Source organism: Notolepis coatsorum, assembly GCF_963971535.1.
Source record: "Notolepis coatsorum genome assembly, chromosome: 15".
Lineage (NCBI taxonomy): Eukaryota > Metazoa > Chordata > Actinopteri > Aulopiformes > Paralepididae > Notolepis > Notolepis coatsorum.
The window spans coordinates 46,416,577-46,444,454 of record NC_140179.1 but is presented as its reverse complement, the minus strand read 5'-3'; the positions used below and the strand labels follow the sequence as shown (position 1 = coordinate 46,444,454).

Sequence of the window (27,878 nt, the reverse complement as noted above, 5' to 3'; positions counted from 1 at the left end):
TAGTCAAAACTATTTCCTGTTTATATTTTTTCCAAAATTTTATTGGATCTGACTGTGATATAGCTTGGTCTATAAATTATCTAAAAGACACATTTGAAGATGTTAGTCCCCATATTCCATGCAGCAAGTTTGGTGAGAATCATGTGAACAGGCTAGGGTTAGGGTTAGGACCTTTTCTTTCTCCAAATAATTCCATATGGTGGAAATTCTAATATGGTCGGACTTCATAGGTCCTTATGGCAAGTTGTTTTGCTTGAGTAAAATAAAAGACTTATTGTACTGTGTGGAACATGCTAAAATTATCAAATTATAGCAGGGTGAGGCTACTAAACTAATGGGGATTAGAGCCATATGTCACTACACACAAAAAGGCATATTAGGCCGATTTCATGTCCATTATTTACACTTAGTCTTTCGCTTCTTTCAGCTGAGATCTTCGTAGATATAAACAAGGGCAGCTGAAAACAGCTTGTCATGTTCCCACCAGGCAGGGAGTGAACAGCTGTCTCATTTCATCACCACGCCATTAAACTAAACAGACTTATCTTTCTGAATCTAAAAGTAGTTACTGGTGGGGACGGAAGCTACAGCTGGGTAAGAGACTCAGTGTTCTGGAGCCCTTGGAGGACATTAGGATGAATACATGGAGTCAATACATGGAGAGAGTTGGCATTTCCTTTCATATCAACATTGTTTATTGGTCATGAGGCTGGTACAATTAAAGCACTACTTCACAGATCTTCAACCTGAATCCTATCCGTTCTGTTGTGTGGAGGACAATGTGATAATCTGACACAGAACTTGGTCTATTTTTATCCCAACATCCTTATAATACTACTGCAAGTTAACGTTTTTGGGTGGTTGATTGATTGGATAATTCGTTGGTTTATTGGTTGGTTGCTTGGTTGCTTGGTTGCTTGATTGGTTGGTTGGTTAATTAGTTGATTGGTTGGTTGATTGGTTGCTTGGTTGCTTGGTTGGTTGATTGGTTTTTGTTTGTCTGTTTGTTTATTTGTTTTGTTGATTGGTCGGTTGGTACGTACGTACGTACGTACATACGTGGATGCATGAAAAGTGTTGCTTAATTGCTTCCTTCAACATACAGTTAACCATGCTGCAATGTGAGATAATAATAAATCAAATGTATAAAACAAACAAACACTTTCTCCCCTTACTCTATATTAGTGACAGAGATGAAATGGGGCCTATCCATATGGAAGGCAGATGTCCCAGATACAATTATCCATAGTTAAACAGTGTTGTTGAGTCACTGAAAAAGCAAATATGTACACACCCAAATAATTCCCCAGTACCTGACTGCCAATTATTTCTATTGCCGTTTGGAAAAGCTTTGATGAAATGAGCAGCGATCACTCAATATGCTGTGATATCATTTGATTTCTTCGCAATAAGCAAACGCAAGGAAAGTGTTTGATGAAATTAACTGCATGTGTGCCGACGGCTGGATCATTTAAACAATAGCCTGTGTAGGTGGGATACCGATTTACGAGGTAAAATTATGTGAGCATCAGTGTGAATGCACTTAATTTAGTCTTCACCTTATGGCCGAGTCCTACACTTTTAATATCTGCCGATACCAAGTCCTACACTTTCAATATCTGCCAATATCGAGTACTGATCCGATCCATTTCTTTGTTGTCATTGACAAGAATCTTAAATTTGATGCAAATTCTGATGCAGCGTTTGTACTTCTACTACTACTACTACTACTTTTTTTTGTGATCAAATTTCTTATTACATTTCTTTCTCACACATGAAACAAGACACAACACAATACAGTAATAATAATAATAATAATAAACAAGACTTCACAGGACAATAACATCAATAATAACAACAATGACAATAAATAGAAATAATAAAAATAATAAAAACAGAATATAATCTTTTTTATTATACTACCACAGACATTACAAAATACATTTCTTCCCCCACTCACATTTCCAAAATCGAGCCACCGGTGGACATTCCCAGAACATGTGCATATAAGTGCCAGTGGCCCCCAGAGCACACAGGGTGCACTGGGAGTCAGCCACCAAACCCATTGCACACAGTTTCCTAGGTGTGAGATACGTCCTATGAATATAATTAAAATGTATTTGTTGGTGATTAGGGTTACGGGAAGCCAATTTAAAATCGGGGATTGCTAGACCCCCGTCCTGTTTCCTACGTTGTTTATTCTGGGTAGTACGTTAATTTTTATTATAGATGCTCGGGCTTGTAGCAAGTTGGGAAGGCTCAACCATCTATTGAGATCCTGAAGTATTTTGTTGTACGTGCCCGTATAATTGTGCCTAACAGTCTGACTCAGGTTGGGGACAATTTAAAATGTTCAACTATGGGGATGTCCACCGGTAGGTCCACAGCTCTGGCCAATTCATTATGGGGGAAATCAATTGATCTAGTTCGTCCTCAATATAGTTGTGGTAACCTCTAAATAGTAAGAAGGCCACATGACAACTTATTGTCCGTTGGTTGGTACTTTAATGTAGACGGGAACATGGAGAGTCATACATACGTTAGTTGAGTTACACTGCTCATCTTGTAATGCCGGGAACAGCCTAGATAACCCGCATACAGAACTACATCTGTATACAGTGTCATTCCACATACCTGTTGTGTCTATTCGCTCTTATGCCCAGTTAGCTTGAGTGTAGCATTTAGCAATTGTCCAGCTAGCTTGGTTAAACAAACCTAGGTTAGCCTGTTACAATAGCACACAGTGTCATTCAACGTAATTGTTCAGCTAGCTGGAGTGAGTACATGTCAGCTAGTTTCACATACTCCTTCGCCAATATTAGCGGCCATATCTGACGGTGTTCTTCTTCCTTAATTTTCACAGAGAGTCTGGCTGGGTTTAGCAAAGTTGGGCAGAGGCCTAACTTCCACAACCGGGCCATGAACTCTCGATATTCCCCTCTCTGAGCTAGCACTTCCGGCGTGAAGTCATCGAAAATGGCCACTTTACAATCACCAATCTGTAATTGTCCCCTCCTGGAGCGGGCCGACCGCATAATCAGCTCCTTCGTGCGTAGACTGTGAAGCCTCACAACGATGGGTCTAGGTGCCCGGTTCCCGTCGGACCTTGCCGGGCCAGTTCTGTAGGCCGTCTCACACAATGGAGGGGTAGCCAGAACGTCAAGGCCTACAATCTGCTGCAACACGCCGGGCATGGAGTCCACGAGACGGCTCCCTTCAGACCCCTCCGGGACTCCCACAATACGGATGTTGAAACATCTCTCCCGAGACTGCATCTCACAGATCGTAGCTTGCATCCCGGCCATTTCCGACTGCTTATCGAGCAAGGCCCCCTCCAGGCTTAGTAGTCTCTTGGCCTGTCTGGACGTTTCCTCGGTTAGGGATATTATTACAGATGAATTAGCCGTGGCCATTAAATTCAGCAATTCCACTCTCTCCATGACCAAATCAATTGCTGTCCTGATTTCCAACGTAACCTTTCGTCCAAAGCTCTCGAATAGCTCCTTTACCGTCCTGGCCGATTCAACCGCAGCTTCAGCTATTAGCCTGCGAATGGTATCAAGGCTTGCGTCGTTCAGTTCGACCGAGGGAGACACTAGGGATGGGAATCGAGAACCGGAACCGGTTGGGAACCGGTTCCTAATTGTCTGATTCCTGGAATCGCATGCCTCCGTGACTATCGATTCCTCTTATCGAAATTTTTTAACAATAACGTTAGCGCTACGAATGCAGCCATAGCAGACTATTTGATTCCTTGACTAGGAAAACCTAAATGAAAACGAATGCTTTCACTGTATAAATATTCTCCCATTTCATTCATTTTAGATTATCACAATAGACTGAAGCTGCAGCTAGTGGTTCTCGCGCACCTCAGGAAAATCCTTTCACGCTAGCACAGCGGGGTAAACTGACTCAGGAAAAGGTGAACGAGTGTCACCGAGCTGCCACTAAATTTGTAAGGGCTCGAAATTGCTACCATTTTGGTGGGGGCTCAACAATAAATGACAATCAGAAATGTCAAGTTGCAGGCGGCTGGGTGGCGCAGCGGACTAAGCGCTCGTCACCAACGCAAGAGACACTGGTATCGAATCCGGCTGTCAGCGTTGCCTCCGGCTTGGCCCGCCGTCATACTGGCTCGATTGGCAGAGTCAGCGGGAGGGAAGCCGGTGGGTGGGTCCGGGTCGTTGTAAACAGCGACTCCTACAGTTTGGTCGGGGCGCCTGCACAGCAAGGGAAGGATCTGGAGGGAGGTAATGTGACCTTCCACACGTTACACTCTCCCAGTGAGAGTCCGCGCTGCCAGGTGAAAAGAAGTGGTGGGCTGGGTACACATGTGTCGGAGGAAGCATGTGATAGTCTCCGCCCTCCCAGACCGACGGTAGGGGGTAGAGTGCGCAACGACCAGGAAGGGGATTGGGAATTGGCATAACGACTAAAAAGAAGGGGGAAAAGTTAATAAAAAATAAAAGAAATGTCAAGTTGCATGTTGGTATTCTAACCAGCTTAGTTCTGTTGCATTTCCAATTTATGTATTTAAATTATACATCTATCAGGAATCGATAAAGAATCGGATCGATAAGCAGAATCTATAATGGAATCGTATCGATAAAATCTTATCAATTCCCATCCCTAGGAGACACGCTAGCAGACTGCTTCATTCCCCCCCGAGGCATCAAACGTTTAGCTGCAATCTCCAATGCTCAGACCTTGCCGGGCCTTGCTCGACGTATCTAACAAAATACTGTGAAAAAAATAAAAATAAAATAAAGACTAATGGGTAAAAGTGTGATAAAATAACATACTTTGGGGAGCTTAGATGAAACACGTCCTCACCCTATGCCGCCTGGCCACGCCCCCCCAACTCGCACATTTATGGATCGGGCCAAATCCTCTTTCAAATGGCAGAGTTCAATTTGGATTTAGTATCTCCAGGCGTGCAGGAAGAACCGTGTAGAATGTACAGTTTCATTCTTATAATGGATATGGCTCCACCATTTTGGATCAGATTGAAACAGGCATTGTTGCTAAATCTTCACAGAAGGTAGACACACTAACTGCGCTCCAATCTATGCCAATAACGTTCAGTTTTGTGATAGAGAATCCCGGGAAATAAGAAATAATTCATACAGAAGTCATTTGCTTGCAGGAAGCTGGAATCGGCTGGGAAAGGTAGTTTTTTGAAATTTCAACGCTCATTGAGAGCTCTGGATTCCCTCTCCTCATATGATTACAATCGGCGACGTGACACTAATTAAAAATGGCGGTTATTCGCAAAATTATTAAGACCTTCCATGAACTAAAATCTCACTAATAACACTTTAACCTATTGGTAAACAAATGTATTGCTGAAAATATGATATCATCTGCGGACCGCTTGGGCTAAAGAGATTAAATATTGTTCCCTGTGCAATAACCCTGCTCAATTTGCACATGTAATTTAGCACTTTAAATGTCGTTCCCTGTGCAATAACCCTGCTCAATTTGTACATGTAATCTTGCACTTTAAATATCGTTCCCTGTGCAATAACCCTGCTCAATTTAATCATGCACTTTAGATATTGTTGTTGGGTTCTGTATATATGTCCAGGAAAAATGGTCTGTACTTGTGCCCCTAACTGCAAGTCATGTGTCCCATCTGGGATAATAAGGTTGAACTGAAATGAATCTCTTGTCTCCACCCCAAGCTCTCTTCATCTACTGGGTGCTGGCGTTCATCACTAAGTCCATTAAGCTGTGGAAGTTTGCGGAGTATAATGTCGGACCTCAGCACCTCAGGTTCTGCATCACGGCTCTGCTGGTGGTTCTGTATGGGCTGCTGATGGCCGTGGAGATCAATGTCATCCGGGTCAGGGTGAGTCACTGCAACACACCTGGACACTAGAGTCACCTAGAGTCACCGTAACACACTGGGACACTAGAGTCACCTAGAGTCACCTAGAGTCACCGTAACACACTGGGACACTAGAGTCACCTAGAGTCACTGTAACACACCGGGACACTAGAGTCACCTAGAGTCACCGTAACACACTGGGATACTAGAGTCACCTAGAGTCACTGTAACACACCGGGACACTAGAGTCACCGTAACACACTGGGACACTAGAGTCACCTAGAGTCACCATAACACACTGGGACACTAGAGTCACCTAGAGTCACCGTAACACACTGGGACACTAGAGTCACCTAGAGTCACTGCAACACACCTGGACACTAGAGTCACCTAGAGTCACCGTAACACACTGGGACACTAGAGTCACCTAGAGTCACCGTAACACACTGGGACACTAGAGTCACCTAGAGTCACTGTAACACACTGGGACACTAGAGTCACCTAGAGTCACTGTAACACACTGGGACACTAGAGTCACCTAGAGTCACCATAACACACTGGGACACTAGAGTCACCTAGAGTCACCGTAACACACTGGGACACTAGAGTCACCTAGAGTCACTGTAACACACCGGGACACTAGAGTCACCTAGAGTCACTGCAACACACTGGGATACTAGAGTCACCTAGAGTCACTGTAACACACCGGGACACTAGAGTCACCGTAACACAACGGGACACTAGAGTCACCGTAACGCACCGGGACACTAGAGTCACCGTAACACAACGGGACACTAGAGTCACCGTAACACACCGGGACACTAGAGTCACCGTAACACACTGGGACACTAGAGTCACCTTAGAGTCACCGTAACACACTGGGACACTAGAGTCACGTAACACAACGGGACACTAGAGTCACCGTAACGCACCGGGACACTAGAGTCACCGTAACACACCGGGACACTAGAGTCACCGTAACGCACCGGGACACTAGAGTCACCGTAACACACCGGGACACTAGAGTCACCGTAACACACTGGGACGCTAGAGTCACCGTAACACACCGGGACACTAGAGTCACCGTAACGCACCGGGACACTAGAGTCACCGTAACGCACCGGGACACTAGAGTCACCGTAACACAACGGGACACTAGAGTCACCGTAACACACCGGGACACTAGAGTCACCGTAACACACTGGGACGCTAGAGTCACCGTAACACACCGGGACACTAGAGTCATTGTAACGCCCCGGGATATTAGATAATACCTCTGTCTGTTTTGTTCTTACAGTGTATTCTCTGTCTGCGTCCCCTTGTGTCTCTGTAGAGGTACGTGTTCTTTGCTGACCCTCAGAAGGTGAAACCACCAGAGGATCTGCAGGACCTGGGAGTTCGCTTCTTACAGCCCTTTGTCAACCTGCTGTCCAAGGTGAGCAAACACAAGCATGCACACTCACTAGTGAAGGAAGTAGCCTTGTTTTTCAATGTGTATATAATGTAAAATATCGGTGGATGACAGCATCTACTCATAGCCATCTCAGAGGAGGAGGACAACAGAGAGAGAGTGTGTGTTAGCAGCAGACTAATAGCAGCAGATGAGGATTCGGTCTGTGCTGTTAACATCAACAGCTGATAGCCACAGCATCAAGGTTACTCGATCTAGAGAAAGTGAATTACCAAGCCACAGCGTTTGTTTTGGGGTAAGAGGTGCGGTAATATCAACATCGCCGTTGCTATAGTGATTTGGGTCAAAGTGCCGTTGCCATAGTAACAGTCACGAGAGAGAGGTCGACATCGCGAGACTTGAAGACGGTAAGCTGTGGGGTCTTCAGGAGACTAGTTAGATTGAGACACGACGCACAGGCGAAGAGACGCGTTGATCAGAGACTTCGAGATCCCTCCTCACCCTCGTTGGGTGGGGGAGGGGAATATGCCACATCATCGCTAGCTTCGGCTAACAGGGGAGGTTTTGGCTACGACAAGGCCCAGAACCATTGGACTAATAGCATAAGAGACGGTGGAGAAGAATGAATTAAGACTGTTCAAGGACATTACAGAATTGGTTACATCTGGTACAGAAGCTATGTTTATGAAAATAAACATGAGGATCTAAGGAAAGAGATCACGTTGCAGTGTTGTTTCTTCTGACCACGGATGTACACACACACAACACACGATACACACACACCGCACAAACACAAGCACTACACAACACACACACACACACACACACACACACACACACACACACACACACACACACACACACACACACACACACACACACACACACACACACACACACACACACACACACACACAGGCGTGTACGTACAGTATGTGCCTATACGCTAGGGTTGAATATTTTTCATCCCGGAAATGAGCCGGTATAGGGAGGTGTAGTCTGACGTCACTTTAGTTTCCCGCACGGTCCACCCGTATAGGGATTTATCATTGGTCAAATGTATTATCGGCTATTGTAACAATTCTGCCTCATGAACATTGGCAAGCTTTCCATTTTTGCACAAATTTTTTTCCTTCTATCACTAACGTTATTGTTTAAAGGGGAACTATCTTACTGTTTCTTTCAATATTTGGGCAATTTGACACAATTCCTATGAGTCTATGGAACACATCTGTACGTTTTTTTTTCAAAATAATTCATTGTTTTGTATTTCTAATCAAGTACTCTAAAGCAGCATTTTTCCACTTCAAGATTTCAAGCTGTTTGTGGCTGGGCTCTGCCCATACTCGGAATGCAAACTGGATGACATCAGAGCAAGGATTCAATTCCAAAGAGACGTTAGAGATTGTAATGTTCTCTGCTTCATCGAGACGCGGTTGACGCCGGACGTTCCAGACCACGCCATCCAACCGGCCGAACACTTCTTCATCCACCGCAAGGATCGTACAGCAGAATCCGGCAAGCAGCGGGGAGGTGGAATAGCCTTCATGTTGAACAACAATTGGAGCGATCCAGCCAACGTGAAAGAACTTTTGAACCACTGCTCCCCCAACCTGGAATATATATCCATTAAGTGTCGGCCTTTCTTTCTCCCGAGGGAGTTAACGTCGATCATCCTGGTCGGAGTGTATATTCCACCACAAGCAAACACAGGCGACGCGCTCTCGAAGCTCCACAACGAGGTAAATACTCCAGGCAGCTAATGTTGACGCTGCCATTGTAGTTGTGGGCGATTTCAATAGCGCCAATCTGAGAAAAGTATTGCCGGACTTCTATCAGCATGTGACTTGTAACACCAGAGGCGGTAACATTTTAGACCACTGTTACTCGCAATTCAAGTGTGGATACAAGGCTCATTCTGCTAGTGGCTTCGGTAAGTCTGATCATGCGGCCATCTTTCTTTCTCCAAAATATAAACAAAGTATTAAGCGCGCCCCGGGAGTCTCGCAAGAGGTGCAGAAATGGTCTGTGGAGTCAGAGGAGACGCTCCAAGCTGCACTTGAGTGTACAGACTGGAGTGTGTTCCGTGACAACACAGATAACATTAATGACTACACGGAGACAGTGCTGGACCTTGTTCGTACTTTGGTGGAAGAAACAATTCCCACTACCACAATTAGAGTTTACCCAAATCAAAAACCTTGGGTAGACAAATCCGTCCGTGAAGCTCTGAAAGCACGCACCACAGCATACAACGCCGGGCTCGTGGCAGGCAACATGAATGACCACAAGGTGGCGAGATACAACGTAAGGAGGACAGTAATAGAAGCAAAACGGCGCTACAGGAATACAATTTTACTTCAGTTTGAACAGGCTGACTCCAGAGCTATGTGGCAGGGCCTCAAAACGATGACAGACTACAAAGGCACCTCCCTCAAACTGAACAGTGACATCTCCTTAGCAAATTATCTCAATACCTTCTATGCGAGGTTTGAGGCTGGGAATAACAACACCAGCCTACAAGCCACGGCAATGGGGGGGGGGGGGGGGGTCTGCTGATGGAGACTAAGTGTTCAGGGTAACAGAGCATGAGGTGAGGAGGACCTTTAAAAAATCCAAAATATCCAAGCCTGCTTGCCTCAACGACTACCGCCCTGTAGCTCTCACCTCCATAGCCATGAAGTGCTTTGAGAAGCTAGTAAAGGGCTACATCTGCTCCTCCCTCCTCATCAACCTGGACCCCCTGCAATACCGCCCCAACAGGTCCACGGAGGACGCCATAGCCCATGTGCTGCACACAGCAGCATCACACCTGGACAAGAGGCAGGGGAACTATGTGAGAATGCTATTCATCGACTACAGCTCAGCATTCAATACCATAGTCCCCTCCAAACTCATAGCCAAGCTCAGGGACCTGGGCTTGAACTATGACCTCTGCCAGTGGGTCTTAGACTTCCTGACGGGCAGACCCCAGGTGGTGAGAGCAGGCAACTGCACCTCCTCATCCATCACCCTCAACATAGGGGCCCCCCAGGGCTGTGTTCTGAGTCCCCTCCTCTACTCCCTGTACACACATGACTGTGTGGCTCAGTGGAACAACAACACAATCATCAAATTTGCTGACGACACAGTAGTGGTGGGCCTGATCTCTGCAAACGACGAGAGGGCCTACCTGGAAGAGGTCAAGGTCCTGGCGGGATGGTGCCAGGAGAACAGCCTCTCCCTGAACGTCAGCAAAACAAAGGAGATGATTGTGGACTTTAGGAGGTCGGGGGTCAGGGACTACAGCCCCCTCAGCATCGACGGGGCACCGGTTGAGAGAGTGAACAGTTTTAAGTACCTCGGAGCCCACATATCCGAGGACTTGACATGGACCACACACATTGACAGTGTTGTGAAGAAGGCACGACAACGCCTCTACTTCCTCAGGCGCCTAAGGAAGTTCCAAGTCAGTCAGAAGATCCTTAAGAACTTCTACTCATGTACAATAGAGAGCATCCTGACTAGCAATATCACCTCCTGGTTTGGGAATAGCACCGCACAAGACCGAAGCAGACTACAGAGAGTGGCACGTTCAGCCGAACGCACAATTGGAGGGGGGCTTCCCACTCTCCAGAACATTTACAACAAGCGGTGCAGGGGTAAGGCCAAGAGAATTATTAAGGACTCCAGCCACCCAAACAACTGCCTCTTTGAACTGCTGCGGTCAGGCAAGCGATACCGGAGTCTCATGGCAAGCACAGAAAGACTCAGAAGAAGCTTCTATCCCCAGGCCATCAGGTTGCTCAATGAACAATAACACTATGCAACAACCATCAAATGCACTCACAACACACACATCCACACGCACACACTCACTTTAAACAAACAACACACTGCAGCACCCACTCTCCACACTTTAGAACACCTAAACACACTTTATATTTATTGGTAAAGGATTTGCACTACAACCCATACCTCAGTACACCTTACTGTAAATTGTACCTAAATTGTACCTCATCCCATTTCTGCTTTGCACTATATAGTATTGTATATTAGTATATTGCATAGTATATTGTATATTGTATGGTAACTCAGTTACTTCTATTCTGCATCGAACATTGTACATATGTATATACTGAACACTGTGTCTATGTACGTGACTTCTATTTTTACTTCTATTTTTACATGCTATTTTATTTTATTTCATACTTATCTTTTGTCTAGCACAGTCTCTGGAGCGTAACAGAAAGAAGCATTTTGTATAAAAGTATTCTGTACTTCTGTATGACAACTATTAAAGAAACTTGAACTTGAACTGTCATCATCCGCGTGGCTATTTAGCTAGCTAGCCACTAACGTTAGTTTACCATGTAAATTAATGACTAGTCTAGGATGCATAGCACTTTCACTTTTCACTGCACATAGAAACAGCGGGAGCATTTCGGGAGCAGCACATGTCCTGCGTGTTTTGCTCATACTATTTACGTTAGGCTAACGTTAGGCTAACTCACTGCACTTCCTTCCTTGCGGTCTGCACTAAATAAAGGTAGATTGTGGGCAGTGGCTCCAACCACAGTGTGTGCGCCTGGTGGCAACAAACAGAGGGGGCAGGCGTTATTATGCAGATGAGAATTGTTGGACGTCCAAGATACGCTAAGTTTCCGATGACTCAGTTCAGTGAGGGACAATGGGTCTCATTCCCGAAAATCTTTCAAAGATATATTCTGGAAGACTTATCTTGGAACCACTGAGACATAATCAATGACAAGTTCAGGTCATTTGCATACAAAACAACGGCTCCAGAGCTCCTTATAAGGCAACTAGTGACGCAGCTGTGTGCAAATGGAATGGCGGAAGTGCTTTGCGAGTCTTGCGAGCCGCGTGATTACGAAACCTAGCGTCAGTCAGTGCCAATCAGAGAGCGTCTCCGAGAAATGCGGCTAGGTTTCGTAATCACGCTTGCGCGCCATCAAAACTAGATTAGATTAATGTATTGGCATCATATACAGCTCGCGGTACACCTGCCGCAGCGCGCGCGCACACACACACACACGCGCGCGCGCAGTACTGTATATGAATGAATGAATGAAATATAATATATATAGCCTACGGCGGGCGTAATGAATGAACGCAGTATGGCTTATTATTCCATAATTAAGCCTATAGGCTACTGTTCATTCGTAGGCGCACACAAGACTTGTTATGGAATATTAATGCAGTCTATTTCCACCGATTAGCTTTAGTTCTTATTTATTTATCCACTGTCATTTCAGTTTTGGTGTATAGGCTATATAGTGTATTTCAATATAAGTTTAATTGATTAATGATATATTCGAAGGAATGCAGGTTTATAGCTATATCAACCCCCTCCAATGTACAGTAAATGACCAAGTATGGTTTTGTCAATATTCCAATGTACAGTTTTGCTTGTACAGTGTAAGTCTATCCCCCACCCACCCCTCCTACCCAACCTCCTCCAACAGTTTCTACGTCAAATTTACTCTCTTTTCTGGACTCTTTTTGTATCACAAACAGTACTGTATTTGCAAATCTGGTATGTCATAAATGTATAGATGTAGCAGTACTGTCTATCTGTGTCGTGTGTGTCATATATGTTATGATGAATTGAAAATGGGGGACCCTGATGTAAACAAGACGAAATTCTTTCTCTGGTCTGCATCCCCTTATGTAATTGAGCTCTACTGTACTGTACCCATTCTGCAATCTGTTAATAAAGTTTTCAATCAATCAATCAATCAAACAAAGGTCTGTCCCATTGTATACCAATCAATGGGATACATTGCATGTTGACCTGCATTCTTTCAAATGTATATAATTAATCATTAAAACAGATGTGTAACAAATAAGAAATACAAATTCCACAGAAGGCATTAAATAATTATTATTTTCAATCATTTCACAATAATTGCATAATTGTGTTTGAATATCTGAGTAATTAAAGTAATTATACATTTGTCCAAAATAGCTTGTTCAGATATGGTTAAGCAGCTGCCCTGTGATCAGATGAATCCATATTATTTATTTTTCCGACATCAAATGCGTAATTTCTTATCGTACAAATATTGTTATTATTTATTTTAATTATGATTAAGTAATTAATTCCAAGGAGGCCTGTAGCGTTGACGTGAAGGAATCACTATGAGAACACAGTCTGTCAAGTTATAATGACATTTTAAATTAGTCAATCAATCATGAGATTTGATCGTGGCTGAGAGCAGATTTAAGAGTGCTCCTCAGCACTCTTAAATCTGCTCTCAGCCACGATCAAATCTGATCTCAGGAACATTTGGGGACTCCCACTCCCAGCCCTAATATGTCTTAAATGGGCCGAAATCTGGCTAAGACGAAATTTTTTGTCGTAACTTCGTTCGGAAATGAGACCCAATGTTGTGAGATGAGAATTGGAAGAATGCGCCAAAATGAGAATTAGAGACATAGGCCCCATTAATATAAACCCACATAGCTAGAAAACAATGCTAAACACCCATTTATAAGATAGTTCCCCTTTAAGCATTTTTGGTTGAAATACAATTTGTTATAAGGTTGTTTAATTTGTCTTTAAAAAAGAACTACACTTACCAGTAGAACGCCTGTCGTTCAGTGCTAGGTCTGCGACTAAAGCCAGGGCCCTCAAATATCGATAATGCGTAGAAAGTGTTCTAGTTTCGTTCCTAAGCACAGAATTTAGAATGTCTCTACACACAGAAAAATCAACCGGGATTTATCAACCATGCGTGCACAGGTCGTACGCACACTCTGTGTTGATAAATACCAATGTTCTTACTGTCTATGCTCATGCATGATTGTAAGCATTTGCATACAGAACCGCCCCTAATGAACCATATATGGTAATGAAACACCCCCATGAAATGTGAAATAATGGACTAAGCGAACTATGAGAAGCTTCACTGAGAGCGAGATTGATCACGGAGGTCTAACCAACAAATTGAACGTATACAGCATTTTCCGTTGTGAACAATCTTATTTGGAAACATGACATAATAGTATTTAGCTTTTTATTTGAAACAATATTTAATCGTGTTTGGAGGTGGGTGTTCTGCATCTTCCCCCTGTGCCAAACAAGCAGGCCAACTGCGCTCTAAATAGCTCTTGCGCGGTGCGTGAGCCCGTTATAATTGCGCTTCTGTTGGGTCGTTCAGAGTCATTAACTATGGCTTCAGTGGATAACCCTAATCACCTGCATTTAAGTGATATTTTAATTACAGATACCCCAGTAATAACATTACAATTGCATTAAATAAAATTAGGCCTGAATGAATGAATGAATGAATGAATGAATGAATGAATGAATGAAAAAGTTTATTTTTGGACATGTTATTCTCCATATTTCTCCAAACAACTCACGATATCTAATTCCGTCGAACCAAACAATCATAGCAACAAATTAAAAAAACAAGAAAAACATTAAAAAAAATTAAATAAAAAAATAAGGAATTATAAACAAAAGGTCAAGAGCAATGTGTTTGGTTAGCAGACATGTCCAAAAAAGGAGTAGAGGGAAGCTAAGCTTATTGATCCCTACCCCCTTTCATTTATATTTGTTCTTCCATTAATTTTACTAGATATAACATAATTTAGTGTATTACAATATAGAATTTACGTTTACTTATATTAAAAGATTACAAGAAAAAAATAACTTGATTCACTTGACAGCAGTGAATATAGTTCAGTTCAGTTCAGTTCAGAGTTTTTATTTGCCACATGGAATAATACAATCATAGTTTCTTCATTAAAAAATCATAAATAGCCATTCCAGTACAGCACTACATACACAATATAACATAACTTTGTTTATCCTCAATACTCATTTCTGTATTTAATTTTTTTTTATTTTTTTTAGCTGCTTTTTAAATTGTGCCACATGTTTACTCTGTTTGATGTATTCGGGTAAATTATTCCACAACTTCACTCTACACACCGATATGCACATGCTTTTCAGCGTGGTGTTTACCATTGGTTGTTTAAGATTCCCTCTCCCTCTTAAGTTATATTCTCCTTCCCTGTCTCTGAACCATTTTTGAATGTTGCCTGGGATTAGTTTATATCTGGCTTTGTATACAATGAGGGCAGTTTTGTAATCCACTAGGTCCATACATTTCTATGCTTGTAGCTTTATAAATAAGTTATTTGTGTGTTCATAATATCCTACATTGTTGATTATTCTTATTGCTTTTTTTTGCATGGTGCATATTGGCTTTAGAGTGCTTTTGTATAGGTATTACCCCACACCTCCGCACAGTAGCTCATATATGGTAGGAAGAGTGTACAGTACAGTGTATACAGTGTTTTTTGGTTTATAATGTGTTTTATCTAGCATAGAACACCAACACTCTGTGCCAATTTAGTCCTGACATATTTGATATGAGGTTTCCAGTTGAGTTTGTGGTCTATTATCACACCCAGAAATGTATTTTAAAATACCCTCTCCAGTTTAATACTATCAATCATTAGTTCCACCGGTGTATTTACTTGTATATCACGTTTACCAAATATCATGAATTAGTTTTTTTTTAATATTTAATGATAATTTATTTACATCAAACCACACTTTCAGCTTGGTTAGCTCAGCTGCGACATTCTTTAAAAGCATTTGGAGGTTCTCTCCCTCACAGAAGACATTTGTATCGTCAGCAAACATTTAATTTTTCTATATTTTAGACGCATTACCTATATCATTTATATACAGTATGAATAGTTTCGGGCCCAGAATTGACCCTTGCGGCACACCACAGATTATGTTTGACTGAGTGGACCTGTACTCCCCCAACTGCACAAACTGTTGTCTTTGTTCTAAGTAACTCTTTAACCAATTGAGCCCTACTCCTCTGATCCCATACCTTTCCAATTTTAGTAGCAGAATATCATGATTTATAGTGTCAAACGCCTTCTTCAGATCTATGAAGACCCCTATTGCAAACTTCTTATTATCAATTATGCTTGTCAGTTCTTCTACTAGGTCCATTAGTGCCAATGCCGTTGAATGATTCGATCTAAATCCATATTGACTGTCTATAAGTAATGCGTGTTTATCAATGAAACTGTCCAATCGTGCTGCAAATACCTTTTCCATTATCTTTGAGAACTGGGAAAGGAGAGAAACCGGCCTGTAATTGGTGAATAGATTTTTCTCACCGGCTTTGAAGATCGGTATCACTTTTGCAGTTTTCATTTTGGTGGGGAAGGCACCCAGTTTGAATGAGAGGTTACAAATATGCACTGGTCTGCTATGGCTATTATTACTTGCTTAATTAAGGTCATGTCAATGCCGTTCCAATCTGTTGATATTTTATTCTTAAAATTGTTAACAGTATCCATAATTTCATTTTTATCCGTTTTCTCAAGAAGATAGTACTTGGGTTTCTTTCTTCAAAATAATTAGAAACACCTCCCCCTTGTGGCGGGGTTATCTCCTCTGCCAATTTAGGCCCCACATTCACAAAGAATCTGTTGAATCCTTCTGCCACCTCATTTTTATTACTTACTGACTTTCCCTCATCTATAAATTCATCTGGAATGGGTAACGCTCACCAATAAGCCACCCGTCTTCAGCATCTCCATGGACACGAAGGCCCACAGAACTGTTCTCCACTATCAGCAGATTATCTGTACATTGACAGAGTAGAATCTATTTCTATTCACATAGCTGAATTCGTTGATTGATGGAGCTTTGACAGCTATACATGGGTACACATTATATTGCTCCGATGGGAAATGCCAGAGCGATCTCCAATCTCACACTGAGAAGAATCCCAGGGTGGAGAGGACTTGAATGTGCATGTGATGGCATAAATGCGCGTTGTTTCATGCTCCAATTTGTGTCCCGGGTAGCGGACTCTACTCTCTCTGCAAATAGACTGCCATATCCGTGACAAGTCTTCCGATAACCCAAGATTATCCATGCTGCATTCATTCGGAAAGACCTATTCTAAATGCTATTTATAGGGTTTGACAATAATTACACTCATGTCTCTATTTTACAATTAACTATAATGAATTACGGGTCTGAACACGTCAGTGTTGAAACTAATGCATGAACGTTTATTTCCACGTCTGTTTCAGTCTTCATATTCTACCACTTGGTGACATGTACGCACGGTCTGAGCTGTGCGTAGATATAGCTCAAGCACACGTTTTGCTTAGAAATGATCGTACGCACGGTTTACGCACATATCTGTGCGTACGCAGCATTGATAAATGAGGGCCCGGGAGTCTATGCTGTGGTGATGTCAGCAGCGCCGAAGTGTAGTTCCTCAGTGAACGAAAATGTAAACGTTGTTATTTTGCTACTCTTACGATTAATTGCAAATTGTTTCATGTTGAGCTATAGATTGTGGATGAATACACACAGAAAGGTACACCATGCCAATATTCATGCTTTATTAGTTTTAAACGAGACAATTTAGAAATGGGTCCATTGGAAATACATTGCAATTTCAAGTGAGGTGGACCGTGCGGGAAACAACGTTGACGTAACCACTACACCTCCCTATAGGGGATGTATATACAGTAAGGGATATTATTATACATTAGAAAACAGCATGGCTCCCCTACAGACCTGGTCAACATCTACAACAACACTCTCTCCTCCTGTCTCAATCAGCTCGCCCCAATCAAAACCAAGTCTGTCTCCTTCATTCACTCCGCCCCCTGGTACACCGATCACCTACACCACCTTAAATCCAAGGGCCGCCAGCTCGAACGGCTATCTAATAAAACCGGTCTCACTGTCCATAAAGAGGCCTACAGACAACATCAACAGCTCTACAAAGACGCCCTCAACTCTGCACGCTCCTCCCACTACTCCGCTATCACTCCGCTATCATACAATCTGGCAGCAACAACCCCAGGACTCTGTTTTCCACCATCAACACACTTCTTAAACCCTCTGACACAATCTCCTGTTCCTTCACTGTCAGTAAATGTGTCTCCTATCTGTCACATCTCCAAACAAAAATTGACAAAATCCACACCCAACTAACAATTGCCTCCGCCAACACTATCTCCCCTCCGGATTCAACCCCCTCTCCACCGCCCAACCCACCTTTTACATCCTTCACTGAAATCACCGCATCGGACCTATCCTCCATTCTCTCTACAATGAAAACTTCTACCTGCATCCTGGACCCTATCCCCTCCATCCTAGTCAAGGCTTGTCTCCCTGCCCTTTCTCCCCTAATCACCTCCATTGTAAACACCTCTCTGACCACTGGCCTATTTCCCCCCGCCCTCAAAATTGCTTCTGTCACCCCCCTACTAAAAAAAACCCGGTCTCAACCCTGAAACCCTTGATAATTTCCACCCCATTTCCAACCTCCCCTTCCTCTCAAAAATAATTGAGCGAGCCATTGCCTCCCAATTAAAATCCTACCTCGACAACAATAACCTTTATGATACATTTCAATCCGGATTCCGCACCAAACATAGCACTGAAACGGCTCTTCTAAAGGTCACCAACGACATACTCCTCTCTGCCGACTCTGGTTCCCTCTCCATCCTCATTCTCCTAGACCTCAGCGCTGCTTTTGACACCATCAGTCACCCCATCCTCATCACTCGTCTCCAGTCCTCCGTTGGCATCTCCGGAATCCCCCTCACCTTGCTCCAATCATATCTCTCACACAGGCACCAATTCATCTCTATCAACAACTGCAAATCCCCCACTGCCCCCATCACTCATGGTGTCCCCCAAGGCTCAGTACTTGGTCCCCTGCTCTTCATCCTCTACATCCTTCCACTTGGTCTGATTCTCCGCCAACATGGCCTGCATTTTCACTGTTATGCAGACGACACTCAGCTCTACCTCTCCACCAAGACTATCACTCCAGCCACTCTCTCCACCCTCAGCACCTGCCTCACAGACATCAAAACATGGATGCAAAATAACTTTCTCAAATTAAACTGCAATAAATCAGAAATCATCATTATCGGTCCAAAATCCGTCACCAGCCACACCCAGGATTTCACCCTAAATATTGATGGTACCATTGTCACCCCCTCCACTCACGTCCGTAACCTTGGCATCATCCTGGACTCCACCCTTTCTTTCCTCCCCCATGTGAACCACATAACCAAATCTGCCTTCTATCACCTCCGGAACATTGCTCGTCTTCGCCCCTCCCTATCACTCTCCGCTGCTGAAACACTGGTTCATGCATTCATATCATCAAGACTAGATTACTGCAACAGCATCCTCTACGGCTCACCAAACACTATTCTCAATAAACTCCAATATGTCCAAAACTCTGCTGCCCGCATGCTCACCTCCACCCGTCGCTCTGATCACATCACCCCTGTCCTCCACGACCTCCACTGGCTTCCAATCAAATACAGGATACATTTTAAAATACTACTCATCACATTTAAAGCCCTCAACAACCTTGCCCCTCCCTACCTGTCCGACCTCCTCCACTGTCACACGCCCACCCGTCGCCTTAGGTCTGCAGATGCCAACCTCCTAACACCTCCCACGACCAAGCTCCGGACCTGGGGCGACAGGGCCTTTGCTGCTGCTGCCCCCTCCCTCTGGAATGCCCTCCCCAGCCATATCCGTGATGCAAACACCCTGACATCTTTTAAATCAGCCCTCAAAACCCACCTTTTCAATCTTGCTTTTGACCTCTAATTCTGTCGGTTTTATTTTATTTTGTCATGTATTATTTTTGTTCTGTTTTGTTCTGTTTTTTTGTTTTGCCATAGTTTGTCTCTCCTGCCCATGTGAAGCGTCTTTGAGTACCTGGAAAAGCGCTATATAAAATAGATGTATTATTATTATTATTAAAACAATATATTACTTTATTTTTTGTTATCTTTAATATACATTAGGTGTAAGAGATACAGTATATAGAAGGGATATTATACTTTAGAATTGGAGGGATATTATACATCTGTGCAGTGGTAGAGTAGGTAAAACACTGGAAAAGCATGATATTACTCTTCCACTGTCACTTGGGTATTGGATCCAGTAATAAGACACCAAATTATTATTATTATTATTATTATTATTACTATTAATATTATTATCATCAACACATAGCAACCGCTGTTTTGCGCATAGCAACCGGTGTGTCTTCCAACATCATGGAGGCATTCTACGAATTCTTTCCCCCAGGCCACATACTGGTGGATGAACCCTCTGATCATCGGAGCTCACAAGAGACCCATCGAGCTGAAGAAGATCGGGAAGCTGCCCATCGCTATGAGAGCCCTCACCAACTACCTGCGTCTTAAAGATGCTTATGAGGAGCAGAGGGTGAGTACAGCAAACCTGAGCTCAAAATACTTCTAGTTTTAAAGGAGGGAGCCGGCAGTTGAGTTTGTCAGTGAGTGTCGCTAACCCCCCCCCCCCCCCCCCCTCACCTCTCCCTGTCACTATCTCTTTTTCTGTGTCTCTGTCTCGCTCTCTACCTCTGTTTTTATCTCTCTTTCTATGTCTGTCTCGCTCTCTACCTCTGTTTTTATCTCTCTTTCTATGTCTCTCTGTCTCTCGATCTCTCTGTTTTATCTCTCTTTCTATGTCTCTCTGTCTCTCGCTCTCGCTCTCTGTTTTTATCTCTCTTTCTATGTCTCTCTGTCTCTCGCTCTCTCTGTTTTTATCTCTCTTTCTATGTCTCTATGTGTCTCTCTCTCTACCCCTTTGCCTCTATCTCCCGTTCTATGTGTCTGTGTATCTCTGCTGTCTCCCCCAGACAGCAGAAAAACCGGACCAGGCTCCTTCCATCTGGCGCTCCATGTACAGAGCGTTCGGCCGACCCATCCTGCTGAGCAGTACTTTCCGCTACCTGGCCGACCTGCTGGGCTTCGCTGGGCCTCTCTGCATCTCTGGGATAGTCAGACACCTAGACACCCCCAACAATATCACCAAAAATGAGGTGTGTGTGCGTGTGTGGTAAATGACACATGTGTATGTGTGCTATCCTACGTACCTGACTTGTCTCTGTACGTCCTATAGCCTAGGTCAACAGGTACATATATGAGCATCGTTACACTTGTATGATAAGGTCAACAGGTACATCTATGAGCATCGTTACACTTGTATGATAAGGGCAACAGGTACATCTATGAGCATCGTTACACTTGTATGATAAGGTCAACGGGCATATTTACACATTTCTGTCTTCTTTCCACTATTTGAACCCTTTCACTACCACACTACAGAAGGTTAACCTTTCACACACACACACGCACGCACGCACGCACGCACGCACGCACGCACGCACGCACGCACGCACGCACGCACGCACGCACGCACGCACGCACGCACGCACGCACGCACGCACGCACGCACGCACGCACGCACGCACGCACGCACGCACACACGCACCACACACACACACACACACACACACACACACACACACACACACACACACACACACACACACACACACACACACACACACACACACACACACACACACACACACACACACACACAGCCAATGATGACTAACTTCCATTGTGATGTCACCGGGGCGTGGGAGACCTCTTTTTGAGGGTTCATCATGTTAACACTCTGTGTGTGTGTGTGTGTGTGTGTGTGTGTGTGTGTGTGTGTGTGTGTGTGTGTGTGTGTGTGTGTTTGTCAACCTCATTGGGCTTGACAAACACACACACACACACACACACACACACACACACACGCGCGCGCGCGCGCGCACACACACACACTGACCGACACATCTTGGTTGGCTGGTTGGTTGTTTGGTTGATGGGTTGGTTGGTTGGTTAGTTAGTTAAGGGGGTTGGCTGGCTGGCTGACTGGCTAGCTAGTTTGTATGTACTCCCTAGCTTACTTTCATACCTTATAAAGTGGCCTCTCTAGCTTACTTTGATACTTTAAAAAGTGGTATCGGCACCTCCCTAGCTTACGTTGATACTTTAAAAAGTGGTATTATTGCCTCCCTAGCTTACTTTGATATTTTCTTTTGTGCCAATGATTCCCTCCCCTGTCTTGAACGTTGCTTGCATATGCCCCCCACTGGCCGGTTGTAGGGAGGTACACGAGGAGGCAGCCTGTCATATCTTTTCACCTGCCAGCGCGGACTCTCATTGGCGAGGTGTAACGTGTGGGAGGCTCACACTACCCCCGCCATTTCCTGTCTCTGCTGTGCAGGCGTCCCCAACCGACCTGTAGGAGTCATTGTCCACAACGTCCAGATTACCACCCATCGACTTCCACCCTCTAACTCTGCCAATTGAGTTAGTATGACGGCTGGCCCAAGCCGGAGGCAGCGCCGACAGCCGGAGTCTTTACTTTGATACTTTAAAAAGTGGTATTGTCACCTCCCTAGCTGATCGTTGAGTGGAGTTCATAGTCTACCTACCTGTCAGTGGGCATTGTGGGTAGAGAGAGAGAGTGCAGAACAGAACAGGCGTGCATTTCTGAGTGACATGGAAAATTCCCCACTCACCTCACACTCTCTCTGTCTGCCTCAGAGGCCTGGGAATCGTCACACCAGGTTTTTGATACCGCACTGGAGTTGTGTATGTGTGCTAGTGTGTGTGTGTCTCACTGGTGTGTAGTCATATGCCCAGGCATTCTCAACCTTGGGGTATGAAAGCGGGGTCTCCTAATTCCTAATCAAACTAGAACGATTCATTATTTGAACATGAACAACTACCACAGACAGCTCTTTGACTGCACAGATGCCACTACAAAAGCTTTGCAGCTTACCTATAAACAGATGATTTTGCCTTTATTTAAAAGTAAACATCACGGCTGGGTGGCGCAGCGGACAAGGCGCTCATCACCAACGCAAGAGACACTGGTATCGAATCCAGCTGTCAGCGTTGCTTCCGGCTTGGCCGGCCGTCATACTGGCTCGATTGGCAGAGTCAGCGGGAAGGAAGCCGGTGGGTGGGTCTGGGTCGTTGTGGACAGCGACTCCTACAGTTAGATCGGGGTGCCTGCACAGCGAGGGAAGGATCTAAGAGAGGTAGTGTGACCTTCCACACGTTACACTCTCTCAGTGAGAGTCCGTGCTGCCAGGTGAAAAGAAACGGTGGGCTGGGTAAGCATGTTTCGGAGGAAGCATGTGATAGTCTCCGCCCTCCCAGACCGACGGTATGGGGTAGAGTGCGCAACGACCAGGAAGGGGATTGGTTATTGGCATAACGACTAACATTGGGAGCGGAGAAAAACGGAAAAAGAAGGGGGAAAAAGATAATTAAAAAAAAGTGTGAAAACAGTGTGAAAGATGAGGTTTAATTTTCAAAACTTTCCACCCCCAAAATGTGCCTACATCAGCATAACAAAGAGTTTATAGAAATAATAATCCAACGTTCATTTTTAAAATCTATTTTTCTCAGGCGAGGATATTATAGTTATGAGAACCTTCAGGAAACCTATTTACCCCCTAGTTCGCATTCAACTGCTGCATCGGAACAGGGAGAATGTGGCGGGTTAATTAAAGATTTTTTTTTTTTTATAATAATAACTCATTCAGCGCCAGTCACGAGTATAGTCGGGTTAACTCGCCAACCATTCAACGCCAATCACGAGTATAGTCGGGTTTTGGTCGTTATTTCTTTTATTAGCTATATCCATAAATTTTCATCCATCCAGCCTGATGTTATCATTGGGAATGGGTCTGAGCTCGCAAAAGGGCAAATACCGCCGCCTACGCCTTCCAGCTGGTATTGCACTCCATTAGAAATGGTGTAGTTTCTTTTCTGGGATGATCCGAGCCGTGCGGGTGGGGTTTAAATACTCAGGCGAGGTAGGCCTTACAACGATGGCATGGAACAGTAACCCCGCCCGCCCGTTCATGTGTAACGCTCGGTAATGTGAGACGGACCTCCACGAGCAGTATTTGGAATGGCGATCAGATCATTGGATTATTTATTTTGCATTACATCAGATACCAGGTAAGGACTCTATATATAAAATCTTGCATTAATCTGATAATTCTTTCTACCCCGATCGAAGCTGTCTCTGGTGTGTGTGTGTGGCTGTTTACCGTTGAGTGGGAGGAGGTGGCGGGGGGAGCGCCACGCTACGAGGGCCATTTCATGTATGCACGAGGAGATATAATAATGATAATCTAGCATTGATTTCAGGAAGATTCGATAATCAGGCGAAAAATGACAACGTGTTTAGTGTATTCCACTAAAGGGCTATTATCGCGTCTTTTCCTGGGATTACTAAGAATCACCAAAACTATACTCATATTCAAAACGGTATTAAATGGAAATGTACTGATGAAAAAACAATCAGTTTCGTGCATGTTGACTGGAAGCAACTCACTGACAGTCGACGGGTGTATTAGACCCATAGCTATAATATAAGATATATTTTAAGCACTCGCAAGTGAACAAAGCGCCCCATTGATTTACAGCTCTGGCGTAATAGCGCCCTCTGGAGTTAATAATAAAAAATATTTCTCCCCCCCACATTTTTTATAAAATGTGTACGTAACAAGAGCCTATAGAAATAATGAAAATAATAGTAATACTAATCCAACTTTCATTATGAAATTCTATTCTCAGATGACAACATTTTATGAGAACTTTCACAAACCCCATAGTTCTTATTCACCAGAAGAATGATTATTTACTGATAATTCCTACTGAAAAAAAATTATAATTGGGACAGCTCTTGGTGATGATGGTGATGTTGTCGATAATGACGATGATATCCCTGTAGGAGAGGCCTTTCGGTGTTTACTTCATGTCGTCTACGGAGCTGCTCCAGAACGCCTCGGTGCTGGCGGTGCTGCTCTTCCTGGCCCTGATCCTCCAGAGGACCTTCCTACAGGCCTCCTACTACGTCACCATAGAAACAGGCATCAACCTGCGAGGAGCCCTGTTGGTGAGTAGAGCAGTCTGGGAGAGCCACGCCTTATATCCGCTGCGTCATCGTAAGACCATCCAAAATGGTGTCTCCTTTACCCCCGGGAGACGAATAGAGAAGTAGAGAAGTAGCGTTGTCTCTTACTGTATATACCGGTATACGTTCAAATGCTTACATTGTTTGAAATGTTTTTTTTTTTAGTGCATCATGTTAAATTAGGCAATTACTTTCCAACACTGGCCACCATTGAGCGATCACACCATTGTGAAAGATTCGGTTTGATCTGTTTTCAGGCTCCTTCAGTCTTCCCTATGGTATTTCCCCATTCAGCTGCAGGATATTCCCTCATTTCCCTGGACATTTAATATCACGCTTATGAATCTCCAAGTGACCTAAAACTAAGAGGCAATGACTATTTCTGGGCCTTGATAGTTTTCAGCAAAGTTTTGTTTTGTCCCAAAGTTGTAGTTTATGAACAAACGCCATCTAATTCCTGCCCCCCCCCCCCCCACACACACACACACACATAAAAAAATTGGCATGGCAATCAAAATTCAGTGCAGATGAGGTAGTGCTGGCCTGATGTATTGTCTTGCTTTACTTGCATCAGTTTGACAGTTAACAAGTAGCAAAACTAGCGTGAAGACATGCTGGTGCGTTTAATCTCAACAGTAGCATTGCTGACATTTACAAAAACAAGAGGCTACAGAGCATTCATAGCTCATATTCATTTTGAAGATAGAACCACATTTGCTCCGTCTTGACAGGTGAACCTCTTGTTCAAGTCGAGAGGCATTAGGCTAGAAACACACAGATGATATTAGGCCCTATCCATAATCCAAACATAAACAGATGGGTATCCCCACCACTAGTCCTTCACATATCTCAAGAACCGTTCATCCGATCGACTTCTCACTCGGCAGGTGTATTCCTGAGGAGTTGAGGTGCCATTTGGCCAGATGGTGGTGCTATAGTGCGTTGTCTATCCTTTGCATTATCTTCCTAGAGAGGGATGCTGCAGCTGTTGTTCGCAAAGCCTCCGAATTGTGCTCACTCAGAGTCAACCTACCTCTGTGAGAATGTTGGGAGCTGTGTGTCCCATCATCATCATCATTGACCGTATTCCCGTGGCAGCCATTTTGCTCTTATGTCACGCTCAGGTTGGGATTTTTTTATTCCACCCTGCAAGGGAACAGGAAAGGAATCGCAACCTGAGCATGACATAAATGCTAAATGGCCGCCGTGTGAATATGGTCAATGTCACTGTACTGTCCACACATTAATACATTAATGTATTTCCTGTTTTTTCACCTATAGGCAATGATCTACAATAAGATCCTGCGCCTGTCCACCTCTAACATGTCCATGGGCGAGATGACCCTGGGACAGATCAACAACCTGGTCGCCATAGAAACGAACCAGCTCATGTGGTTCCTCTTCCTGTGTCCCAACCTCTGGGCCATGCCAGTCCAGGTAACAGTGTGTTTGTGTGCGTGTGTATGTGTATGTTATGTGTTTGTGTGTTGTGTGTGTGTGTGTGTGTGTGTGTGTGTGTGTGTGTGTGTGTGTGTGTGTGTGTGTGTGTGTGTGTGTGTGTGTGTGTGTGAATTTGCGTGAGCGAGAGAGATAGAAAGGCGAAGATGTCAGACTATTGAGATGTCTCAATTACATTAACATGGGAAAAGAAAGTGACTTTGTTGGCACACAGCCTGATAATCCATAACACCACTAATTATCTCCTATTCTCAATGCAATTATCTCATACAAACACAATGATTTAACCCTTTCACTGCCACACGACAAAGGATTACTCCTTTCACTACCACACTACAGAAGGTTAACCCTTTCACTACCGCACTACAGACTGTTAACGTGTGTGTGTGTGTGTGTGTGTGTGTGTGTGTGTGTGCGTGTGTGTGTGTGTGCGTGTGTGTGTATGTGTGTGTGTGTGTGTGTGTGTGACTATTTGACTTCAGTTTTAATCAAATAAAAATGTAAACACTTTTTTTTTTTCTCTCTAAAACCAAGTGGTGTTTCTCTGTTTGTGTCTTTGCTCAGATTGTGATGGGGGTCATACTGCTATATTACCTGTTGGGCTGCAGTGCTCTAGTCGGCGCGTTGGTCATAGTCCTGCTGGCGCCGTTCCAGTACCACATCGCTACCAAGCTGGCCGACACACAGAAGAGCACCCTGGTGAGAGCATTCCTCTAACCCCCACTGATTCACAACGGTTGACTGAATGTATCATAGTCGGAGAAGCCTGTTAAAGCAACATGCCAACATTATTGGAAATGTGCTTACCGTCTTCTCCAGAGTCAAATAATAAGATAGATACCAATTTCCTCTGTGCACTCTCTCTCTCTCTCTCTCTCTCTCTCTCTCTCTCTCTCTCTCTCTCTCTCTCTCTCTCTCTCTCTCTCTCTCTCTCTCTCTCTCTCTTCTCTCTCTCTCTCTCTATCTCTCTTTCTCCTGCCCCTCTCTCTTCCATTTTCTCTCTCTCCCTAACTCTATACCTCCCTCTCTCCCTCCCCTCTCTCTCCGTCTTTCTCCCTCTCTCCCTTCCTTCCTTCCTCCCTCCCTCCCTCCCTCTATCTCTCTCTCTCCCTCGCCTCCCTCTTTCTCTCTCCATTTCTTTCATGTCCCCCTCTCAGGACCACTCTACGGAGCGTCTGAAGAAGACTTCTGAGATCTTGAAGGGTATTAAGCTGTTGAAACTGTACGCGTGGGAGAACATCTTCTGTGACAGCGTGGAGGACACCAGGGGCAAGGAGCTGACCACCCTCCGTACCTTCGCTCTCTACACCTCCCTGTCCAGTAAGGAC

At 44.2% G+C, this 27,878-nt stretch overlaps 1 protein-coding gene across 1 annotated transcript in view; it reads left to right on the top strand.

Annotated features, from left to right (window-relative positions):
* Nucleotides 1-27,878, top strand: part of abcc9 (ATP-binding cassette, sub-family C (CFTR/MRP), member 9) — a 209,767-nt gene that overhangs the window by 50,794 nt on the left and 131,095 nt on the right. Inside the window, exons 4-11 of the mRNA XM_084330742.1 lie at nucleotides 5,685-5,851; nucleotides 7,164-7,265; nucleotides 20,374-20,514; nucleotides 20,951-21,145; nucleotides 24,910-25,074; nucleotides 26,374-26,529; nucleotides 27,115-27,249; nucleotides 27,708-27,870. Of these exons, the coding sequence (XP_084186868.1) occupies nucleotides 5,685-5,851; nucleotides 7,164-7,265; nucleotides 20,374-20,514; nucleotides 20,951-21,145; nucleotides 24,910-25,074; nucleotides 26,374-26,529; nucleotides 27,115-27,249; nucleotides 27,708-27,870 (1,224 nt within the window). The remainder of the gene's footprint in view (nucleotides 1-5,684; nucleotides 5,852-7,163; nucleotides 7,266-20,373; nucleotides 20,515-20,950; nucleotides 21,146-24,909; nucleotides 25,075-26,373; nucleotides 26,530-27,114; nucleotides 27,250-27,707; nucleotides 27,871-27,878) is intronic.